Source organism: Magnolia sinica, chromosome 2, assembly GCF_029962835.1.
Source record: "Magnolia sinica isolate HGM2019 chromosome 2, MsV1, whole genome shotgun sequence".
In the NCBI taxonomy this organism is placed as follows: Eukaryota; Viridiplantae; Streptophyta; class Magnoliopsida; order Magnoliales; family Magnoliaceae; genus Magnolia; species Magnolia sinica.
This window is the reverse complement of record NC_080574.1, coordinates 36,829,439-36,848,993: the sequence shown is the minus strand read 5'-3', so window position 1 is coordinate 36,848,993 and position 19,555 is coordinate 36,829,439. Positions and strand designations below refer to the sequence as shown.

General features: G+C 40.6%; 1 protein-coding gene across 8 annotated transcripts in view; it reads right to left on the bottom strand.

Annotated features, from left to right (window-relative positions):
• Nucleotides 1-1,865: 1,865 nt before the first annotated feature.
• The window catches only part of LOC131236960 (uncharacterized), a 53,981-nt gene continuing 36,291 nt past the window's right edge, over nucleotides 1,866-19,555 (bottom strand). For 4 of the 8 annotated variants that reach the window (XM_058234543.1, XM_058234541.1, XM_058234542.1 and 1 more), the window contains 3 exons: nucleotides 5,385-5,467; nucleotides 3,912-4,017; nucleotides 3,505-3,796 (listed from right to left, as the gene is read on the bottom strand). In XM_058234543.1, the coding sequence (XP_058090526.1) occupies nucleotides 3,701-3,796; nucleotides 3,912-4,017; nucleotides 5,385-5,467 (285 nt within the window). In that variant the 3' untranslated portion in view covers nucleotides 3,505-3,700. Of the gene's footprint in view, nucleotides 2,013-2,366; nucleotides 3,006-3,504; nucleotides 3,797-3,911; nucleotides 4,018-5,384; nucleotides 5,468-7,595; nucleotides 7,652-7,761; nucleotides 7,835-19,555 lie in introns of those variants that run through there. The other 4 variants (XR_009166956.1, XR_009166955.1, XR_009166957.1 and 1 more) reach the window with 4 other exon arrangements.

The window sequence follows — 19,555 nt, the reverse complement described above, 5'->3', positions numbered from 1 at the left end:
CATCCTAAAATGCGGTGGACCAAAAATTACATCAAGGTGGACCCCACATGGTTAGGGTGTGTTACCCGGTTAACAGCTAATTCGCTCTTTTCGCGGCAAGTTCGGAAGCGGATTGGCTGGGGTACGACACGCCACCGATATAGGTGGTATGCGTCGCGCAAAGACCAGCGCTGACGCTCATCGAGCTCCCTATTATATGAACGGTTCAAAGGAGATCAAAGTTGCGTAGCCTCAAAATTATGTATTTATTATATCTATACTGTTCATCCATTTTTCGAGATCATTTTAGAGCATTAGCAAAAAAATGAATCATATCCAAAGCTCAAATGGACCAAACCACAAATATCAACGCAATAGTGATTTTTACCATTAAAACATTCATAAGTCCCACCATAACATTTATTTTCCATCCAATCTGTTCATAAGGTCACGGAGACCTGAATGAAGGGAAAAACAAATATCATATTGATTCAAAACTTCTGTGAACCCCAAAAGGGTTTCAACGGTAAATGTTCAATCCCCACTGCTTTTTGCAATGTGGGCCACTTGATCTTTAGATCTATCTCATTTTTTCGGCTCAAGCCCTACGACGAGCTCGCCAAAGGATGGACGGTTTGGATATAACACATACCTCATGATGGGACCCACATAACTTGCTGACGTCAACACACCAGCTAGATCGCTTGTGTGTGGTACACCAGCCAATCCGCTTCCGGCCAGTTCTGCGAGCGGTCGCAGGCAATCCGCGTCCCCCTGATAATCCTAAAAAACAAACAAGAAGAAGCTGCGGTTCCTTGATATTTCCAATTCCACCATGCCTTCTTTCTCTATCTGTAATCTAATATCTGTGTCGACGAAGATGGAGATGCCAGGACTTCTGGTAGGGCTTGTTTTGGGTGGGGCATACCTGATCATGATAATGATCTTATCACATGATTGGATGACCACAATCATCCTCTTAGGGTTCTATCTCCTCGTTTTCCTAATCTTCTACGCCACCACTCAAGCCCTCAAATCCGTCAACGACGAAGAGGAGGAGCCGTCCGTGTCGTCCATGAAGCAGCAGCACGACCTAGAATCTCAGCATCACTTCTACACCATCTCTTCTTCATCCATCAACACCCGACACCGTAGGCATACTCCAACTATTTGATATCATCTTTCCCAAAGAAGAAGGAAGATTTGCTCAAATACAAGCATTCCTTACCAGTAATACTAGTCTTTGCAATCTTTGTTGCTAGCTGCTTTCCTTCTATGCTTTTTTTTTATTATTTTTTTTTAATCTCGTGCATAGCAAATATACAGATCTTTGTTTCTTTCTCATATGCATCTGTACCGACTATCACACTCGGTGAGTCATTGTGCTTCTATTTTTATTCTAAGGTGAAATTTCTTGTCCAAACACCACTTGTGAGTTTTTACCCGTAAATCCTTCATTACCGATAGAATTTACAGACATCCAACGCAAAAAAAAATAAAATTAAAAAATAGAAGGTGACATTTCATTTATTTGAATGTGTATTTCCGTCATATTCTTCTGTGTATGGGAAAAAAAAACAACTAAGAAATTAATTCTTACGACTTTATATCTATAAAGAATTTTGTAGATAAATTATTTACATTCAGTTATATTTGGCTCTTAAATGATAAGGTGTCACCAAGTGAAAGATGAATATTTAAACCATACAAAGTTTGTAGTAGTAAATCCCACCAAAACCTTCAAATCACATTTTTTTTTTTCCTTTTAAAAAAAGGACTTAATTCTTTTGGCCCTTAAAAGAGCATCAACATATGCACTTGATGGACTGATCAAATGTACTATAGCCATCACAGTGTACCCCACACAATTTGGAAGATATTTAATGGTAGCTGTCCCATCCCAATAGGAAAAAAGGTTGGATTGGATGTATCATATGCATGATGGTGGGCATTCGAAGTATCGGTATCGCTACAAGTTTCGTTGGCCGAGGATATCAAAACAATATTGATATTGCCGATAATATCACCGATAACTGGAAATGCGGGAAAACATGAGAAAATGATAGAAACTTAAGTGAAACTTAAGGAAATGCTACGATACACATATTTGCAGATTTAGAAATAAAAAAATTACAAAAAGAATGTATACACAATAAGTTTCCATTTAATGGGGGCTTAAAAGCATGTGTCATCGTAAAAAATAGTCTAACCATCCATCATCCATCATTCAATCCAAACATTCATTGATATTGAAGAATATCAACAACTCACAATATTTTGCCAAGAAATCATCGACAACTAGAAAGAAAATGAAATATTATGGTCTTAACATCGAGCATGCTGCGATAACGATAATATTGAGATTTATCAGTATTAGCAATGATAAATTGAAAAACTGCATACAACAATGTGCTCATAACAAAATTTGAAATAAATTTTTTTTTTAATAAACAAATTTTATGTGATATCTCTAAATTGATGATATTATTGAAATATCACTAATACACTTGTAATACAAGCATCATTACACAGTCGAAAATATTGACGATATCAATACATTGGCAATACAAGTGACGCGTGGAATTTACACAATTGAAAATACTGGCAATATCAATACGTTGCGATACTTAGTGATACATTGCCGATGTCTGAAATTTCTAATGATGCCGGTGTTATCGGTATCACCAAGCTAGAGATAACAATAATATCAGAGATATTTTGATAATATCGAAGACAATTCAAACACCTGCTAATGCTTTTGTAGGTGTAAACATTGTGCGGAAACCCTTAAAAAGGATTTTGCATGCATCTAGATGACCCCTTGCATGAATGCGTTTCATTCACATTCTCATTTCCTTGGGATGCCATCGTTTAAATTCTCACCAAATAAGCCAAATAAATTAAGTCTCATTTTTGCCTTGCAAAGGCGGCGGTGGTATCGGTAAACCTTGCCAACAAGCTTCGCAGATGCATCCTCAAGAAAAGGCATAACGGCACCCTATTTCTTTTTTCATCACAAAACATTTCTGAAAAAAGATAGAATTTCAGATTTCAGTGATTCCAACAAGCTCTAATACCAAATAGAGCAAACCACAACCACCATAACTGGATTAGGGTAATTAGATTGGTTCAGCAAAAAATCTTTGCTACAAATATAAGCAGTGGCGAGTTCCCAGTTCATGACTGACAGGGCCAAAATTTCCACAGGACTCATGGTTTGGATATCCAAACCATTGATGAGATGGACCCCATGGATGGAACATGCCCAAAAGGGTTATGGGACAACCCCAATCCTCCCATCATTGGTCTGCTAGTAGATGGTTAACAAAAAGTGCAGCAACAGTCCATGTTGCATGGAATAAACAAAATTGATAGATGATCTTTTCAATCTGGGAGAATCTTGGGCCATGTTCTCCCCACCGTAGAGTGCATCAAACCAATAGTCAGTGTCTCTAAACGATACGGCCGATGTGTGGACTGGATGCCTCATCAGGAACTCTATCAATCATGAACAGAGATGAGAGATAACACAATCCCATGTTATGATACAGGCAAATAAATTCATTACAGGATATATATTCCCCTTTCTTCCACTGCTTTTGACTACAGCAGCACAACCTTGAAATGCCATTGAACGACGACAGCAAAAATTAAATAATGTACATACATGCATGCAGGAGATTGGCAGTAACTTGAACGAAAAAAGATCATCGCTTGCTGCCTATGCCAATGGCCTGACTCCAACCTTCCACTTCTCAAACTCGGCCGAGCTTAACATGAAGGAACTTGCATTTTGATGTCCACCTCCTCCATATTTCTGCACCACATGGGAGATGAGTTGTTGGGAAGAGGGCTGTAAATTTCATTGTCCAACTAATAGATCATCCCTTGTTACTGCAAGGAAAACCCAGAAAGAAAAAAGAGGATATAACCTGTGATATGGGTGTCGTGTCTTCATTTCCCACACTCCGGAGGCTTATTTTCAGCAACTGATTGTTTTCAAGTTCAGGAACCATATACACAACAGCTCCAATGCCCCTGCAAAAGGAACCAAATTAGAAATTTATCATACTAAAAATGAAGATGTAACATTGAATGGTAACAAATGGTCCAAATACATGATGCCCAAAATGCAAAGCAACCGCCATCCAATGTTTGTCATTGGGATCAAACAAAGGGCTCCTTTTAGGTGCACACCATCTGCTCTCTGCCGGAAGGAACCAAACATGTATTTCGCAATAGCCAGATTTTTAAAACCCAGTCATGTTTCATGTTGGGTTCCTGTTCATCATCTTTGGGCAGTGGGAGATGGGTGTGAAGTTGTGAACCGACTGTCAGTGCACATCATCTGCACACAATACTTTCCTTACATGGATTATCACATGAGAACAAACAGTTAGGGCCTGTTTGGCCGGGTGGATTGGAAGGGATTGAATGGTATTAGGGTGGATGGCATGGATTTCTAGGTAATGATGGTGTTGTCAGTGGATTGTCTTGAGATCCATGGGATTGCTATATCCAGTCTGTTTGGCACGCCCGGCCAATCCCGGGATTAAACCTTCCCATCCCTTCCAATCCCTCGAACCAAACATGTCCCAGGTAAATTTGAAAGGATTAGGGTGGATTGGATAGGATTTAAAGGTAATGATGGTGTTGTCAGTGGATTGTCTTAAGATCCATGGGATTGGGATCAGATCACCGACTCTGTTTGGCACGCCAGGCCAATCCCAGGATTTAACTTCCAATCCCTTCCAATCCGACTGGCCAAACGGGCCCTTAGGAATTTAGGCTCAAGGCTATGGTATTCTGCACACACACACGCATCATCCAAAATCTTTCAGCTCCTCAACCAAACTTGCAATCAGCATGGCCCAAAAATACCATTTCGACTGTCTACTACATCCCCTCTCGAAACTCTCAAGCACAAACTGCTTTAGAGTTGGTTGCATTAAGAGAGTAACTAATGATTAAGATAAAGTTGAACATAGCTGATGCAGCCTATGGGTCATCCTACAGCAGACAATAAACATCAAAGTTCATCGTAAACATGGCCCATCTTGTACAAAAATAATTGTTGAACATCATCACAGACTGCTGAATTAAGAAGTCTTCTGGATTGAAGATCAAAGGCTAATCCAGTGGACGTGAGTTACTATAAGAGACTACTCTAAAGTCTCAAGGTACATGGGAATGGTGAAAGATAGTCCTGACTCCTGTACATGTCTCACTTGTGATTGGGACAGTAAAAGGCAGGAAGACAGAAGCCAGCCTGATGCAGCTTCCATTGGAAGTCCTGTGAAAGGCCATTTGAAACCACATCCTAATGCTACCTTAATCATGATAAATCATAGTAAGAACAAAAATTAACTGAAAGGTTAAATAAACATAAGAAGAAAGGTACTTACCGCAACTGGAGATTATGGCTCTTATCAGCTAACTGGTGTCCGAGCTCACTCCTCAGGTTTGAAACAGAATCAGCATTGACAGCCTACAAGCATCAGAACACAACAAGGAAAAGCTCTTTATTCTGAAATTAGCTGCGCATTAAATGTGTTTGTACAGCATCACTTATTTCGATGCATGACAGTCAATGTTGGTGTAAATAGGCATGTAAGATTATATTTATTCCCTACTAGGCTTGTTTGGGAGAACTTCATCAGAAACCATTCTCCAAGCAGCAGGTTACTCTTGTAGTTGTAGAACCCAATATACATGTAACCAGAATCCACGGACAATATACTCTTCAAAATACTCTCTTCAATAACATGGAATGTGTCATGAAAAAAATGAACGTGAAAACAATTTAAAAAAATAAAAAAATCTACGCAATCTTAAATTACAGAGGAACCATAAGAGACAAATCTCTGTAGACAAAGATTTCAACCACAGAAATGCTAAAGGGGATCTGTGCAAAGGGGACTACGGACCCTTTTGGACGCATCCCCAAAAGGGGTGTTTGACGCCTAAATGCCATTTCGAGCCGAACCCGTTTTCATGTTGTGCATTTGGATGCACTTTCCAGGACCTTGTTTGATCTCCCAATCATCGAAATAGGTGCTAGAAAGTCCACTCGCAGAAAACCAATAAGATTGGTTTTCAGAAAATCAACTGACAAGTCAATTCAGACTTTGCTTTTGCAAGAACATCCCTTTCATGGAAGCTGCGTCCAAATGGGCCCTAAAGGTTTTCTTTGGGACACATTTAAGATCCAGGCCATTTATCAGGCGAGGCCCACCGTGACTATTGCCTGGCCCAAAATCAGGCCCTGTTCACTCATCAGGGTGGGGCACCCATACAAAGAAGCAATGACCAAGAGCACATTCAGAGCACACATGTGGGTCTTCTGATGAGCAGACAAGCATGACTTTTGTGTTAGAGCATGTTCGCAAGTGGAAGTCTGTCTTGTAGCTCTAGAACATGATATAATAGACTGAGAATTTTTCATGAAAACAGTATCCAAATAAAATATGCTCTTCAATAATGTGGACTATGCTCTTCATGAAACCAGTATCCGCATAAAATATGCTCTTCAATAATGTGGACTATGCTTGCCATTTTTTTGATAGGTAAGCCGGGCTTGAACCAGAGACCTCTATATTGAAAACAAACCTGTCTACTATTGAGCTATGGGATCAACAAACCCAATAATGTGGAATATGTCGTGAGAAACGAATGCAAAACTAATAAAAGAAAGAGCTATGAAACCTTAGAATATAGATAAAAACCATGAGGCAAATCCATGTCTTCAAAGATTCATGCAAGAGAAATGGTAGGTAGATGTGTGATGAGATAGGTTTTTCTTTGCTCAGACATGGAAACATGGCATGCATACTAGACCCAGGCCAATGGATGGCCAGGCCCTCCAAGACAAAGCCCTGGCCCCAAAATCAAGCCTGGCCCACTCGTCAGCTGACCACCCATATGTGAAAGAAATGGAAGGTTAGACATGTGGGCCACCTGATGAGTGGACCAGCCTATCTTTTGTGTTAGAGAATGTTCACATGTCAGACCACCTGATGAATAGCCTGGATCTCACACAAGTGTGGAACATTCCACATTGGCACGTGTGCCACTCAATGCACTTCGCATGAATCCCACCGACATTTTTTAAAAATCCAACGACCAGTCCCCGATGTTTAACATCACCGGGCATTAATCAGGCCCTGTCCATAAAGGAGACACTGTTATGTTCTTCTTTGGGCCTTCTGGCAGTGTGGATTCTATTGAGACGGAGGCTATTGCACTTGGGGAGGGTTTGAGAACTTTTGCCAACTCTTTTGCTGGATCAATGATGGTCGAAGGTAGTTCCAAGAAAGCCTAGTGTTTATCCTCTACAGTGCTGGTGCCATCGAAATTGGCTTTTGTGGTTTCCAAGATAGATTGTTTGCATAATGTAACCCCATCCTTTATAGCATGGACTGCGAATGGGAGAGGGATAGCAGCCTCATTTAAATCACATTGAGGTAAAGAAAATGAAACAACACTATTTCTGCAACCCTGAAATAAGCTGAGCCAGATATCAAGGTCCCACTCAAAAGAGAAGCCCATTTGATCATAATGCATGTCCCCTTCAATGATTAAAGTTCTGATGACCACTGACGAGATGTGTAACCTTACCTGAGAGCCAAATTGTCACCCTATGGATCCCACCACATTCCATTCCGAAGTACACCTGCCACCCCCAAAGGGCCCAAACCAGTGTGCAAACCATACTAGAGAGACAAAATTGTCGCCTAGGATCCCACAACACCATGAGAACTGGAAAATGCCTTCAGAAATTACCTTGTTGTGGTGAGACCCGGGAGCATACCATCATCAATCTGGAAAATGAACTGAGCTCCCACTTGCAATAGTGCTTCAATGCATGCGAAGATAATGTGAAATAACCATCACTATAGATTCAGGTACACATGAAAATGAGTAGAGAATGAGACAAGATGCACGTGGTTTGTCATATTGTGACTAAATCCACAGGAAAGCACTAGCAAATCAATCTACTAGCAAAATGAGGAGAATACAAGATACAATAGAGGCAGTTCTCAATACAATGAACATAAATATCTCCCACCTCTTCTCATCATGCAACTAAGAGAACCTTTGGGAAAACCATCCCACCTCTTTTCTTCAAGCATCCAAGAGGACATTTGGGAAAACTATTCCATCTGTTGTCTTCAAGCATTAAAGAGAACCTTTAGAAAAACCATCCCACCTTTTCTCTCCACCTTGCCAATACGTGAGAAGAAATCTTTTGAGAGAACTCCTCTTGAGAGAGATCCTCATTTCATTTCTCTCATCTCCACCTTAATAGCACAAGGGAAGACCCTTCTAGGCTCCAAAGAGAAAACGTGGGTATCAAAAGGCAATTCTCTTACCACAAGTTAGTTGTGGAAAGGCCAAGATCAACAAGGAATTTGATATTTTGCCTCTAATAGCCTAGTCATGGAGGAGGCTCTCTTACGATAGGTTAGCCACGAAAAAGGTGAAGATCCAAAGTTTTCAATGGAGAGAATGATGGCAATGTCGCCATGTGCTTTGAGGATTTATTTGCAGGAAGGCAAACCAGTGATGTGCCACTAACATTCAGATTGTTGGGGTAATGGCCCATCACCTTTAGATTTAGGTGAGACACTTTTCCAATGGCAAAATGGCATTTTCCTTCCTCTCTCTCTCTCTCCTTTTTTTTTTTTTTTTTTGGCATATTAGGTAAGCATAAATTTTACGGAAAAATAATATTTTCACCTATATCTCTAAGTTAGAGCATGTTATAAAAGGTAAAGATATGGTATTTCTCCTTATAGCCTTGAAGGGTTTTTCCTTGTGCTAGAAAGATGGCATGAGTGAGGGAGAAAGGGTTTCTCTCAAGAGGAGGGTTTTCTCCAAGGGTTACTTCTCACGTGTTAGCAGGTGGAGCGAAGAGGTGGGATAATTTTGCCAAAAGTTCCCTTGGTGCATGATGAAAAGAGGTGAGAGGTGTTTATTGTTTGTTCATTGTATGAATATACTTCTAATGTATCTTGTACTCACTATTTTGCTAGTGAAATGATTTGTTGGTGCATCCCCGTATAGGTAGTCATGATATGACGAACAACGTATATCTTGTGTCTCATTCTCTACTCATTTTCATGTATAACCAATTCACATTATCTTCCAATGATCACCTAGACACAATCGAAGCGCTTCCACAAGTGGGAGCTAGATTTGTTTCCAAGTTGACGACATTGTTCTCCTAGTTACTCGCCACTATATACCCTTTCATTCGGAAGCACAACCCCCACTCAAATTCCATTCTGTCCCCAAAAAGCTTTCTACTTAGTAGTCTTAGTTGATTCTCCTTCATCTCTAATTCAATAGCATAAACATGGCCTTAAGCTCCTCAACAATAAATGGAATTGTCACACCACCAACAAACCACCACCTGAGAGGACTTTGACCTTTCCCACATTTAAAACGTCCTAGCATGCAACCTTCAAGTCCACCTCTAGCATGACTCCAGATGTTTTAACGTCTCCAACATGAAGTGGTACCTCATACCATAAATCATATTATTATGTGCAAAGAACCCCACAACTTGTACCAACCCTTGATATGAAGAAGTGGGCCCTCCACCTTCCCTCAACATCTTGCAAAACCCTATCAACCTTCTACTCTGATGGCAACAACAATAGAACAAATACCTAATCCATCCTCTTAACTCCCACTGGGAGAACGGTCTTCCCCCTAGAATGACCCATCAAGAAATGTTAAGACAATCAATAGGTAAGCACTACCTATGAGATAGGCCTTCAACTGCTCTTTTTTCTATTGATGGCTAAGGCATCATTCACGATAATCCTCACTCTTAGGATTTGTTTCCACGCTTTGCGTTTTCCCATTCAAGTCCACCTCTAGTATGACTCCAAATGTTTCAATGTCTAAAACAATGAAGTAGTACCTGATACCATAAACCATATTATTTTGCGATGTTTCAATGTCTCAAACAATGAAGTAGTACCTCATACCATAAACCATATTATTTTGCGATGTTTCAATGTCTCAAACAATGAAGTAGTACCTCATACCATAAACCATATTATTTTGCGCAAAGAACCCATGACACCATTTGTTCAAACAACCCTCGGTGTCCAAACTAGGCCCTTGATTCATCATGCCAAATCCCTTGCAGGTAGTTTTTTCACCTTTGATTCCAACATATTTCATGAAGTGCATCTTTAGTCTCAACCTAACACAAGACAACTAACCACTTGCTCTAAAAGCTCAAACTAATATAATGTGGCGAATCAATCCCTTTATCTCATAGCCTAAGTCAGGCCCTCGGCCGAACCCACACACGAGCTACCTGCCTAACACAAGCCGCCCACCTCGAGTGTGCCCCTGCTTTACACAGGCCATCCCACTCGAGCCTGGTGTAAAAATGCCCCTACATTAATCATCCCCAGTGAGGAGTCTCGAACACGAGACCTACTGTTCTGATACCACTTTTGACGCAGGACAACTAGCCACTTGCTCTAATAGCCCGAACTGATCGAGCATAGTGAATCAATCCCTTTATCTCATAGCCCATGTCAAGCCCTCGGTCGAACCCCCCTCGTGGGCCCCTCTTCACATGGGTCTCGCGTCACACGGGCCGCCCACCTCAAGTGTGCCCCCATTTCACACAGGCCACCACACTCGAGCCTGGTGTGAAAATGCCCCTGCATTACGCCTCGACATCAATCACTTTCAATACTTCATCCCTAAATTTGAAATCAACAAACACAAACCTTCTCAATTGCCCATATTGTGGTTTCTTGACATCCAAGTCTCAATTAGACTTCTTGAAAATATTTACAACACCATGTCATGGCCTAAGTGCTTCCCCAAGCATAGACCATGTGGCACCCTTACCAATAGTCATGCTGTGGATGAATAAACCAATCGCCCAAGTGCAAACACCAAGTGTTATGCACCGATTCATTGTTTTGCAAGAGAGATGAGAAAATGGAATGATGCTTCTAAAAGCTTGTAACTCTCTAAAGATGGTTAGCAATGAGGAGTGCCCTTACATAGAATTAAGAACCTTCAAGCTACTTTACATGGATGGTGCCATGTGAGCGATCATACAATGGCTAGGAATACTCTAGAAATCTTCTAAAAGATTCTACGCTACTCTCTCTAGAAATATCTGCAAGAGAACTTTAGAACATTCTAGAGATCTCCACACTATATTCTTCTACCATTCTCTATAGAACTCTATGCTACGGTATTAAAAAATGGTTACCTAACAATAACGGTGGGATTCGTTACGTGATACGGAGTTGTAAAGCCAAAAAAAATGGCTCAGTATGGCCATAATGGTCCGATATACTTTCTTCCTTTAATTTTTTTTTTTTTACTATTACAAAGTTGTAACAACCGTTACGGCCATGGGCCACCATTACCCTTTTTAATACCTTGCTCTACGTATTATGTAAATTGCCTTTAGTGTACAAGTCGTGCCAAAAATGGTACGTCTCTTGAAAAGCCTCTTGTGAATGACCAGTCCATGACAATCTCCCCCACGTTGTGGTGGCACCCTCATAGACTACTCGTCAATGATCCCCCACGTTGTGTTGGCGCCCTCATAGACTACTCGTCAATGATCTCCCATGTTGGTTCTTTGAACTATCATAAATGGTGTCCCATCCTTGTCTTCCTCAATTATCTACTAGGCTGAAATTGATGAGGACATCACGCGCATACGCGCACTCACGCCGCCCCCCCTACGCACGTACGTACGTAGGAGGACCCCCACCATCGATCTGACTCGATAACGACGTCCAGGGAGGACCTCCTAACTAGAAGTCAAGTTTTGGTTCAGAAAAGTGACCCGATAGTCAAGAAAAGCCCACCATGGGATCTCATGATCGTGGCCCACTCGTCAGATTGGTTTTATATTTTAGATTTTGCTTATTGTTATTATTTAGAACATCATGAACGCTTTAGATTTCCTAATTTGTTTTTTTTTTTTTTAGAAACTTTCCTAATTTGTTTTTTTATAGAAACTTTCCTAATTATTTTTTCTTAGAAACTTTCCTTTTTCGTTTTTAAAAACTAAGTTGCTTTTTTTTTAGAAACTTTCCTAACTTGTTTTAAAAACTTTCCTTTTTTGTTTTTAGAAACTAGGTTGTTTCTTTTAAAAATTTAAAAAATAAAATAAAATAAAAAAATAAAAAATTTCTTATATTTTGACAATTATATTGCTGAATTTTGGTTGGCACCCTACACTAAACATGGAACAATTGCAAGAGTCACTAAACAAGTTGTCTCAGAAGTTGGAGTTTATGATTAAGCGCTTAGAAATAGATCAATGCTTTGAGCAGCTTGATGAACGCATTGCCCGACTAAAGACCATCGCCAGGACAAACCTCACCATTGGGGTAGATGTCCAATCTCAGGCAGGTGGCCTGAAGGATAGACCAATGAATGGAGTTGGCCAAGGAATCAGTTATAGGCGTGCACCCGTGTACCCACCCCATGAAGGACATCAAGACCACTATTTTGAGGGGTACAACATGTGCAACCTTATGACTGGAGAGAGTGCACCAGATGTTAGTGTAGAGTTACCCACTGAGGTCATTCCGATAGTGGATGAGTTTCATGATGTTTGTCCTGATGATCTACCGGATGGGTCCCCTAGGAGGGATATAGAGCACACCAGAACATGGGACACCGTAATACCTACAACCGAGTTTACGTTGAATAATTTTGTCGATAGGTCCACAGGTCTAAGTCCTCGTGAAGTCGTTACTGATTATCAACCTAGGAAACTTATTGATCTTGTCCCTATGTCACTGTCCCATAGGCCGTCAGAGTCTTTTGCGCATCACATTCATTCATGGCATCAAGAAATCAGGCAGAAGATCATGACTAATAATGAACATTGCACATTTTCTACAGACCAGTATAAATGTTTCAAAGGATTCAATATTGGGGACTCTGTGATGGTCTGCATCAGGCCCAAGCGGTATCCTTCGAGGGCCGTTCGTAAGTTACACGCGTGTAGCGCTGGACCCGTTAAAATTATAAAACGAAACGGTCTCAATGTGTATGAGGTAGATCTTCCACATTCCATGGGAATTAGTTTCACATCCGATGTGGAGGATTTAATTACTTTTCAGGGGACCACTGATACTTTGTCCGGCCCTTCGCCTACCCATCCTGATTCCTCATATTTATCCCTTGAACTATAGCCCCTTTCCAACCCATTTTCCCAACCTCTACCTCCCATACCTACCCTTCCCGACCCATTTTTTCAGCCTCTACGTCTCATACCTACCCGTCTCGACTCATTTTTCCAGCCTCTACCTCCCATATCTATCCTTCTCAACCCATTTTTCCAGCCTCTACGTCCCATACTTACCCGTCCTGACCAATGTTCCCAGCCTCTACCTCCCATACCTACCTGTCCCGACCCATCTTCCCAGCCTCTACCTCCCATACCTATCCTTCCCGACTCATTTTCTCAGCCTCTATCTCCCATACCTAACCTTCACACACCCAAAAAGGAAATAGAGGATATCTTGGACCATCAGATAGTTTCAACTTCGGACGGCGGATTTCAGAAGTACGTGGTTAAATGGAAGTCACGCCCAGCTTCAGACAGCACGTGGCTCACTAAGGAGGAGCTTCAGAGACTTGATCTTGACATCCTGGAGCGGTTCAGGATTTTTATTTCGCCAGTGGCGAAATCTTTGCAGCCAGGGAGAATTGATGGGGACATCACGTGCACACGCGCACTCACGCCGCCCCCCTATGCACGTACGTACGTAAGAGGACCCTACCATCGATCTGGCTCGATGACGACGTCCAGGGAGGGCTTCCTAACTAGAAGTCAAGTTTTGGTTCAGAAAAGTGACCCGATAGTCAAGAAAAGCCCACCATGAGATCTCATGATCGTGGCCCACTCGTCAGATTGGTTTTATATTTTAGATTTTGCTTATTGTTATTATTTAGAACATCATGAACGCTTTAGATTTCCTCGTTTGGTTTTTATTTTAATTTACTTCATCGCCAAATAATAAGTGTCGCACATAGTGCGAGTTTTTGGGTAAAAGGTTCTCCCCATAAATAGGCACCCCTTGTAGTTCTTTTCATTCATTGAAGTTAATAAAAAATTCCTGCTTTATTTTTCTGCTCTCTTCGTGAGTTGTGGAAGAATTCAAAAGTGGGTGCGAAGCCCTCCCTTTTCGAAGGGCTAACTACCGTGGTGCGAAGCCACATCGATCCCAATTCACCCCCATCTTCCATCATCTTTTTTTTCCATCTTCCCCCACCATCCGTACTTCAAATTTTGGAGTCCATCCCTGGCCGACCAAGGCCAAGGTGGCCTTTTTCTGAATAGTGGGCCCCACACATGTGCGGTCGGGATCACACGTACGTCCGTCTGGGCAATTGTTGCTGTCCACATGCGGGATCATCTTTTGGCTCAGGTTTTTATCCTCTTTTATCCTCTCATAACCGTTTTTCATGAATCCTAACCCTAGATTACATGATCCCTAATTAATTTGTCCCTTTTTATCACCTTAGGGTTCCTTGAATTGAAATTAGGGAATCCCTTGAATTAGGGACTGATTTTTATGCATGAGTAGTTGATTTTATTTCCCTTTGACATCGTTTGGTTTATAATTTTTATTGGTCCAGTCCTAGCCTGTGTCGGCTTGGACCCGCATAGATTCCCCTTTTTAATTGAATGTTTGAATTTTCATGTGAGACATGGAATTTGTGTGATTGTTTCTGAATTGGTAGGATCTAAGCCTGAAATCTTGCATATCATATTTAATTTTCTATGTCCTGCATCAGAAATCTTCCCAACCTCGGCCTTCCCCTTTTGCACTATAGTTATCATCCACAGATACTCCCAATCCATCATGCACACCACCCCAAGGAAGGACATGGGAATTACCTTTTCCTTGATCAGGAAATCCATGCCCAATATAACCTTAAAGTCATCCAGTGGAACGGCGAAAGGACTTGGTTTCTGACCCAACCACCAATGTGTAACTCAACATCCTTGGCTACACCTTGAATGGGTTTGACTTCTATGCTGACTGCCTCAATACTTCTCATGTCCTTCACCAATGTTAGACCAGCTCGCTTCGTGTTCACTCCTACACAAGATTGGCAAACTTGGGACTCGGGCTCGATTTAGTTGACCTACAACTTTTGACTCAAACGTGTTCACACAGTGACTCAAACAAGTCACGTTTTGTGGAATTAGGAACATTGATCCATGTCTAGTTATTCATGGCATTGATATGATGTCCAATGTCATCCATACCACTCTCATAAGAGACATGCTCTTCCTCCACAATGCACCCCACTATTTGGATTGAGAAAACCGCACATGAGCACCACATGTGAAGAGGATAAGTCCCATCATATCAAATGGTGGTGAACTATCATAGGAGCCTACCCCTTGGGGAGTTACTTGATACTTTGGTAGAGGGCGATGGATGATACATTGCTTGTACATGTAGCATACACTACTCAAATTAAACCATCCAAATGGTGTGACCCAATACAAATAGTTCATCATATCAAAATTAAATTGAGTGAATGATTATAACCCTTGATTAATGAATATTTGTTTATTGAAATGAAACTGTGGGGTCAACCATTTATAAAATATCCACTAATCTATCAACTAGAAATTTAAATTTGTCTAAATTCATATATATTTAATCCATCTAAGTTGGAGCCCACAATTTCCATGATTTAATTTGAGTTACTTACATGCCACATGAAGAATTTCTTAATGCCTAAGTATCAACCATCATGCTTTGGTGGAGTACCCAAGTCTTTGATGCAGCCCAATGCGGTCACAATGGACAGCAATGGATGGCTTAAATACGCTGACTTTTAAAATAAAAATAAAAATGTATATTCTTGAATTCAACTCCGATTGAGGAGATTCAAAAGCCAAAATGAAGCTTGATAAGTCTGTTGAAATTGAAAGTTTCTGCAACTACAAGTTGCAGATGAACTGGAAATCACTTGATCAGCATAGGTTGGAATCACTCGACTCTTTCTTCTACTAGAGATTTGTAGGAAATAATACTTTTTTTTCATAACTCCAAACATTGATCATTCTCATTACAAATAGGTCATTATATATACCAATTACAACCACCTCTCATAAATGCATTAATAACAACTATGGGTTCCCAACGCATGTTATATCTTTTTAAGACAACATAAGTTTCTAAACCATGCAAAAAAAAAAAAAAAAAAAACCATTTTTCCAAGCCATTTAATTTCAAATTGTTCCATTTTTCTATGCATGCAACATGGTCCCAAAGCCATGCATCATGAATGCAATTGAGCTAGAAATAATGGGCTGAATAGCAAGGCTTGGGCCTGATTGATGGGTTGGGATTTCCCCTTGAATTGGACCTGCATCATTATCCCCTTCTTTGAAAGAACCCGTCCTTGAGTTCGAAATGCAATACCTTTCGAACTTGGCTTCTTCTTTGGTAGTTGATGGTGTAGCCCGATGATTCGCCAATATGGTTTTTCTTCCTTTTTCCCGCTTTTGAACCATGATATCTTAAAAGGCTTATGGTGCTCATCCACTTTCATGTGAAGCTTGTCCACCATCTCTTGGAAGACCAAATTTTCAACACTTTCACTATTTATGATGCCATTACATACCTTCTTATCACATGTGCAACATGTAAGGAAAATACAAGTTCGTAAGAAATCATTTTCAGGTGCTTGAGGAGAGGCCAAAACTTTACAAATAACATATGTTTCACCTTCATTCGATCCAGTCATTTCATCAAGCACTTCATAGGCATCTTCATCATAAATTGGCTTGTTATCATCAATTCAATATGATCTTCATTCACTTCAACTTCATTTGTTTCGGTCATTTCATCAAACACTTCGCATGCATCTTCATTATAAATCAGCACATTATCATCAAATTACATGTAGTCTTTGTTACCTTTATTCGTTTCGATAACTTCATCAAACACTTCATGGACATCTTCATCATAAATCAGAATACTTGTGGAGGCTCATGCTGGAAGTCTTCGTAAAATCTCCTCCACCATATGTTGTAAATTGTTGTTGGTTGGCCTCAATTCTTTAATTTCTTCGCGGAGGTGGACAACTTGAATTGAAGTTGTTCATTCAGCCAAGTTTCCTCTTCCTCTTGCCATAAAAAAACAAGCCCAATTTAAGAATCAAACTTTCTCTGATACCACTTGATGCAGCCCAATGCGGTCACAATGGACAGCAATGGACAACTTAAATACGCCAACTTAAAAAATATGTATCTTCTTGAAAACAACTCTGATTGATGTAATTCAAAAGCCAAAATGAAGCTTGATGAGTCTGTTGAAATTGAAATTTTCTGCAACTACAAGTTGCAGATGGACCAGACAGGTTGTTGATCAACCGGGAATCATCGATCGGCATAGATTGGAATCACTCACAACCAAAGAGGTTCAATCAACTCTTTCTTCTACTAGAGACTTGTAGGAAATAATATTTTTTTTCATAACTCAAAACATTGATCATTCTCATTACAAATGGGTCATTATATAGACCATTTACAACCACCTCTCATGAATGCATTAATAACAACTATGGGTTCCCAATGCATGTTACATCTTTTTAAGACAAAATACAAGTTTCTAAACCATGTAAAAAAAATAATAATAATAATACTTTTCCAAGACATTTAATTTCAAATTGTTCCATTTTTCTATGCATGCAACATGGCCCCAAAGCCATGCATCGTGAATGCATTTGAGCTAGAAACAATGGCTGAATACCAAGGCTTGGGCTTGATTGATGGGTTGGGTTTTCCCCTTGAATTGGGCCTGCATCAGTCTTTCTTCTTCTTCATTTTAGGGTTGAATCAAGCTATCATGCATGCTGCCGTAGTAGAACTAGAAGAAGAAGGAAGAGGAGGAAGGAGGAGGGAAAAGGGGGGAGGAGGAGAATACACGATTCACAAGGGTTCTATGACTTGTCCAAGTCACCGAATCATAAAAGAGCTTGGACAAACTCTCTCGGGTCATGTTCTATATTCACTCATACCAAGTGTGAATCAATTTTGACTCGGTGGGGCATAAAAACCAGGTCGACTCAGTCAAGTCCTGAGCCAACCCACTGAGTCGACCAACCTTACTCCTGAGATGAAGTTATGGATCACCCCCCTTGACCAAAACAACTAGAGTGGACTTTCCATTGATGTGGATATCCCCATACCTCAACTCTCATTTAAACGACTTAGCCTCCTTTGCCACTTTACAATGCATTCAACAACCTAATGCTTGGCCCCTCCATCCTTCTCCCAGGCTTGGACTGAGACTTGAGCTACCCTCCTTACTCTTTCATTTACCTTTCATAGCATTGACCCAATATGTAACTCCCTGTTGCTTATGTCCCTCTTCTCACCTAGCTTCACTATGAGGGCATTGAAGGCATCTCTTTAGACACTCCCTAGTCTAATGAGGTTCATTGCAGATGAAGCACTCATGATCTCTCATGGCATGTCATGCACGCCACCATTTGTGTCCTCGCCACCTTTCCCATTTGGTGGCTTGCAAGATCCCTCATAGTCGATGAAGTCCTCCCATTCTCCCTTGTCATTGCCTTGGCCACCCGATAGAGATCTTGGCTTGAAAGAGCAGCCCCTTGTGAACTATGTTAGAGTACAAACTTCAATACACATGCGGAGCACTATTCATGAGAAGCTATCTTAGAAAATAGGGTTTTTGGTTCAGATGACCCCGTACTATGATGTGGTTGTGGCAGGAGTCCGTATGGACCAAACTCATGCTTTTGTAGCCCTAAAATCACTTCTTCATTTTTTGGAGGACGAAAATGCCCCTCTACCACAGTTGCCCCTCATATGGCAGACTCTAGTTTCTAAAGGGGAAATATTTTTTTTTAAGGGACGTGAGCCCACTAAAAACTGAAATTCGGCCCACCCCTTAGCCGATCAGATCCGTTCATGTTAATCGAACAATTGTGAACCCACAATAAGATTTTTCTGTTTTTGTTTGAAGTTCCCTGTAGCCCGCAACTATAGTAACATTGTGCGTTAATTCTAAATTATTCCCTTCAGTGCGGTCCATCTGTGATAAGTTTTACCCTCAAACTTGGACCGATGACATGAAATTAAAACCCCTTACATGTAAACGGTTTGGATTTGCTTCACGACAACCCGATGGGCCCAACATAAGATGTGGATGGGTTCAAAACGTGGGGCCCTTCCGCGCGAGGTCATTTGGTCATTTCCTTCTTTCTTCCTTGGTTTTTTCACGAGAGAGGAGGATGGTGTTTCTAGTTTCCTTCTTCCTTCTTCCTTCCTCCTTCATCCTTCATTGGTTTCCTTTATAGTTATTTATTTTTATTTTTTTATTTGATATGAATGGTGGGAGTTTGTGAAAGGGAAGAGGGTGTAGAAGAATACAGTAATGGATGAATTTTTATAATGGAAGGATGTTGTAATTGATGAATTTTGTAATAGAATATTGTAAGGCATGAATTTTGTAATAGAAGAATGTTGTAATGAATGAATGTAGTGAATGTTAAAATGGAT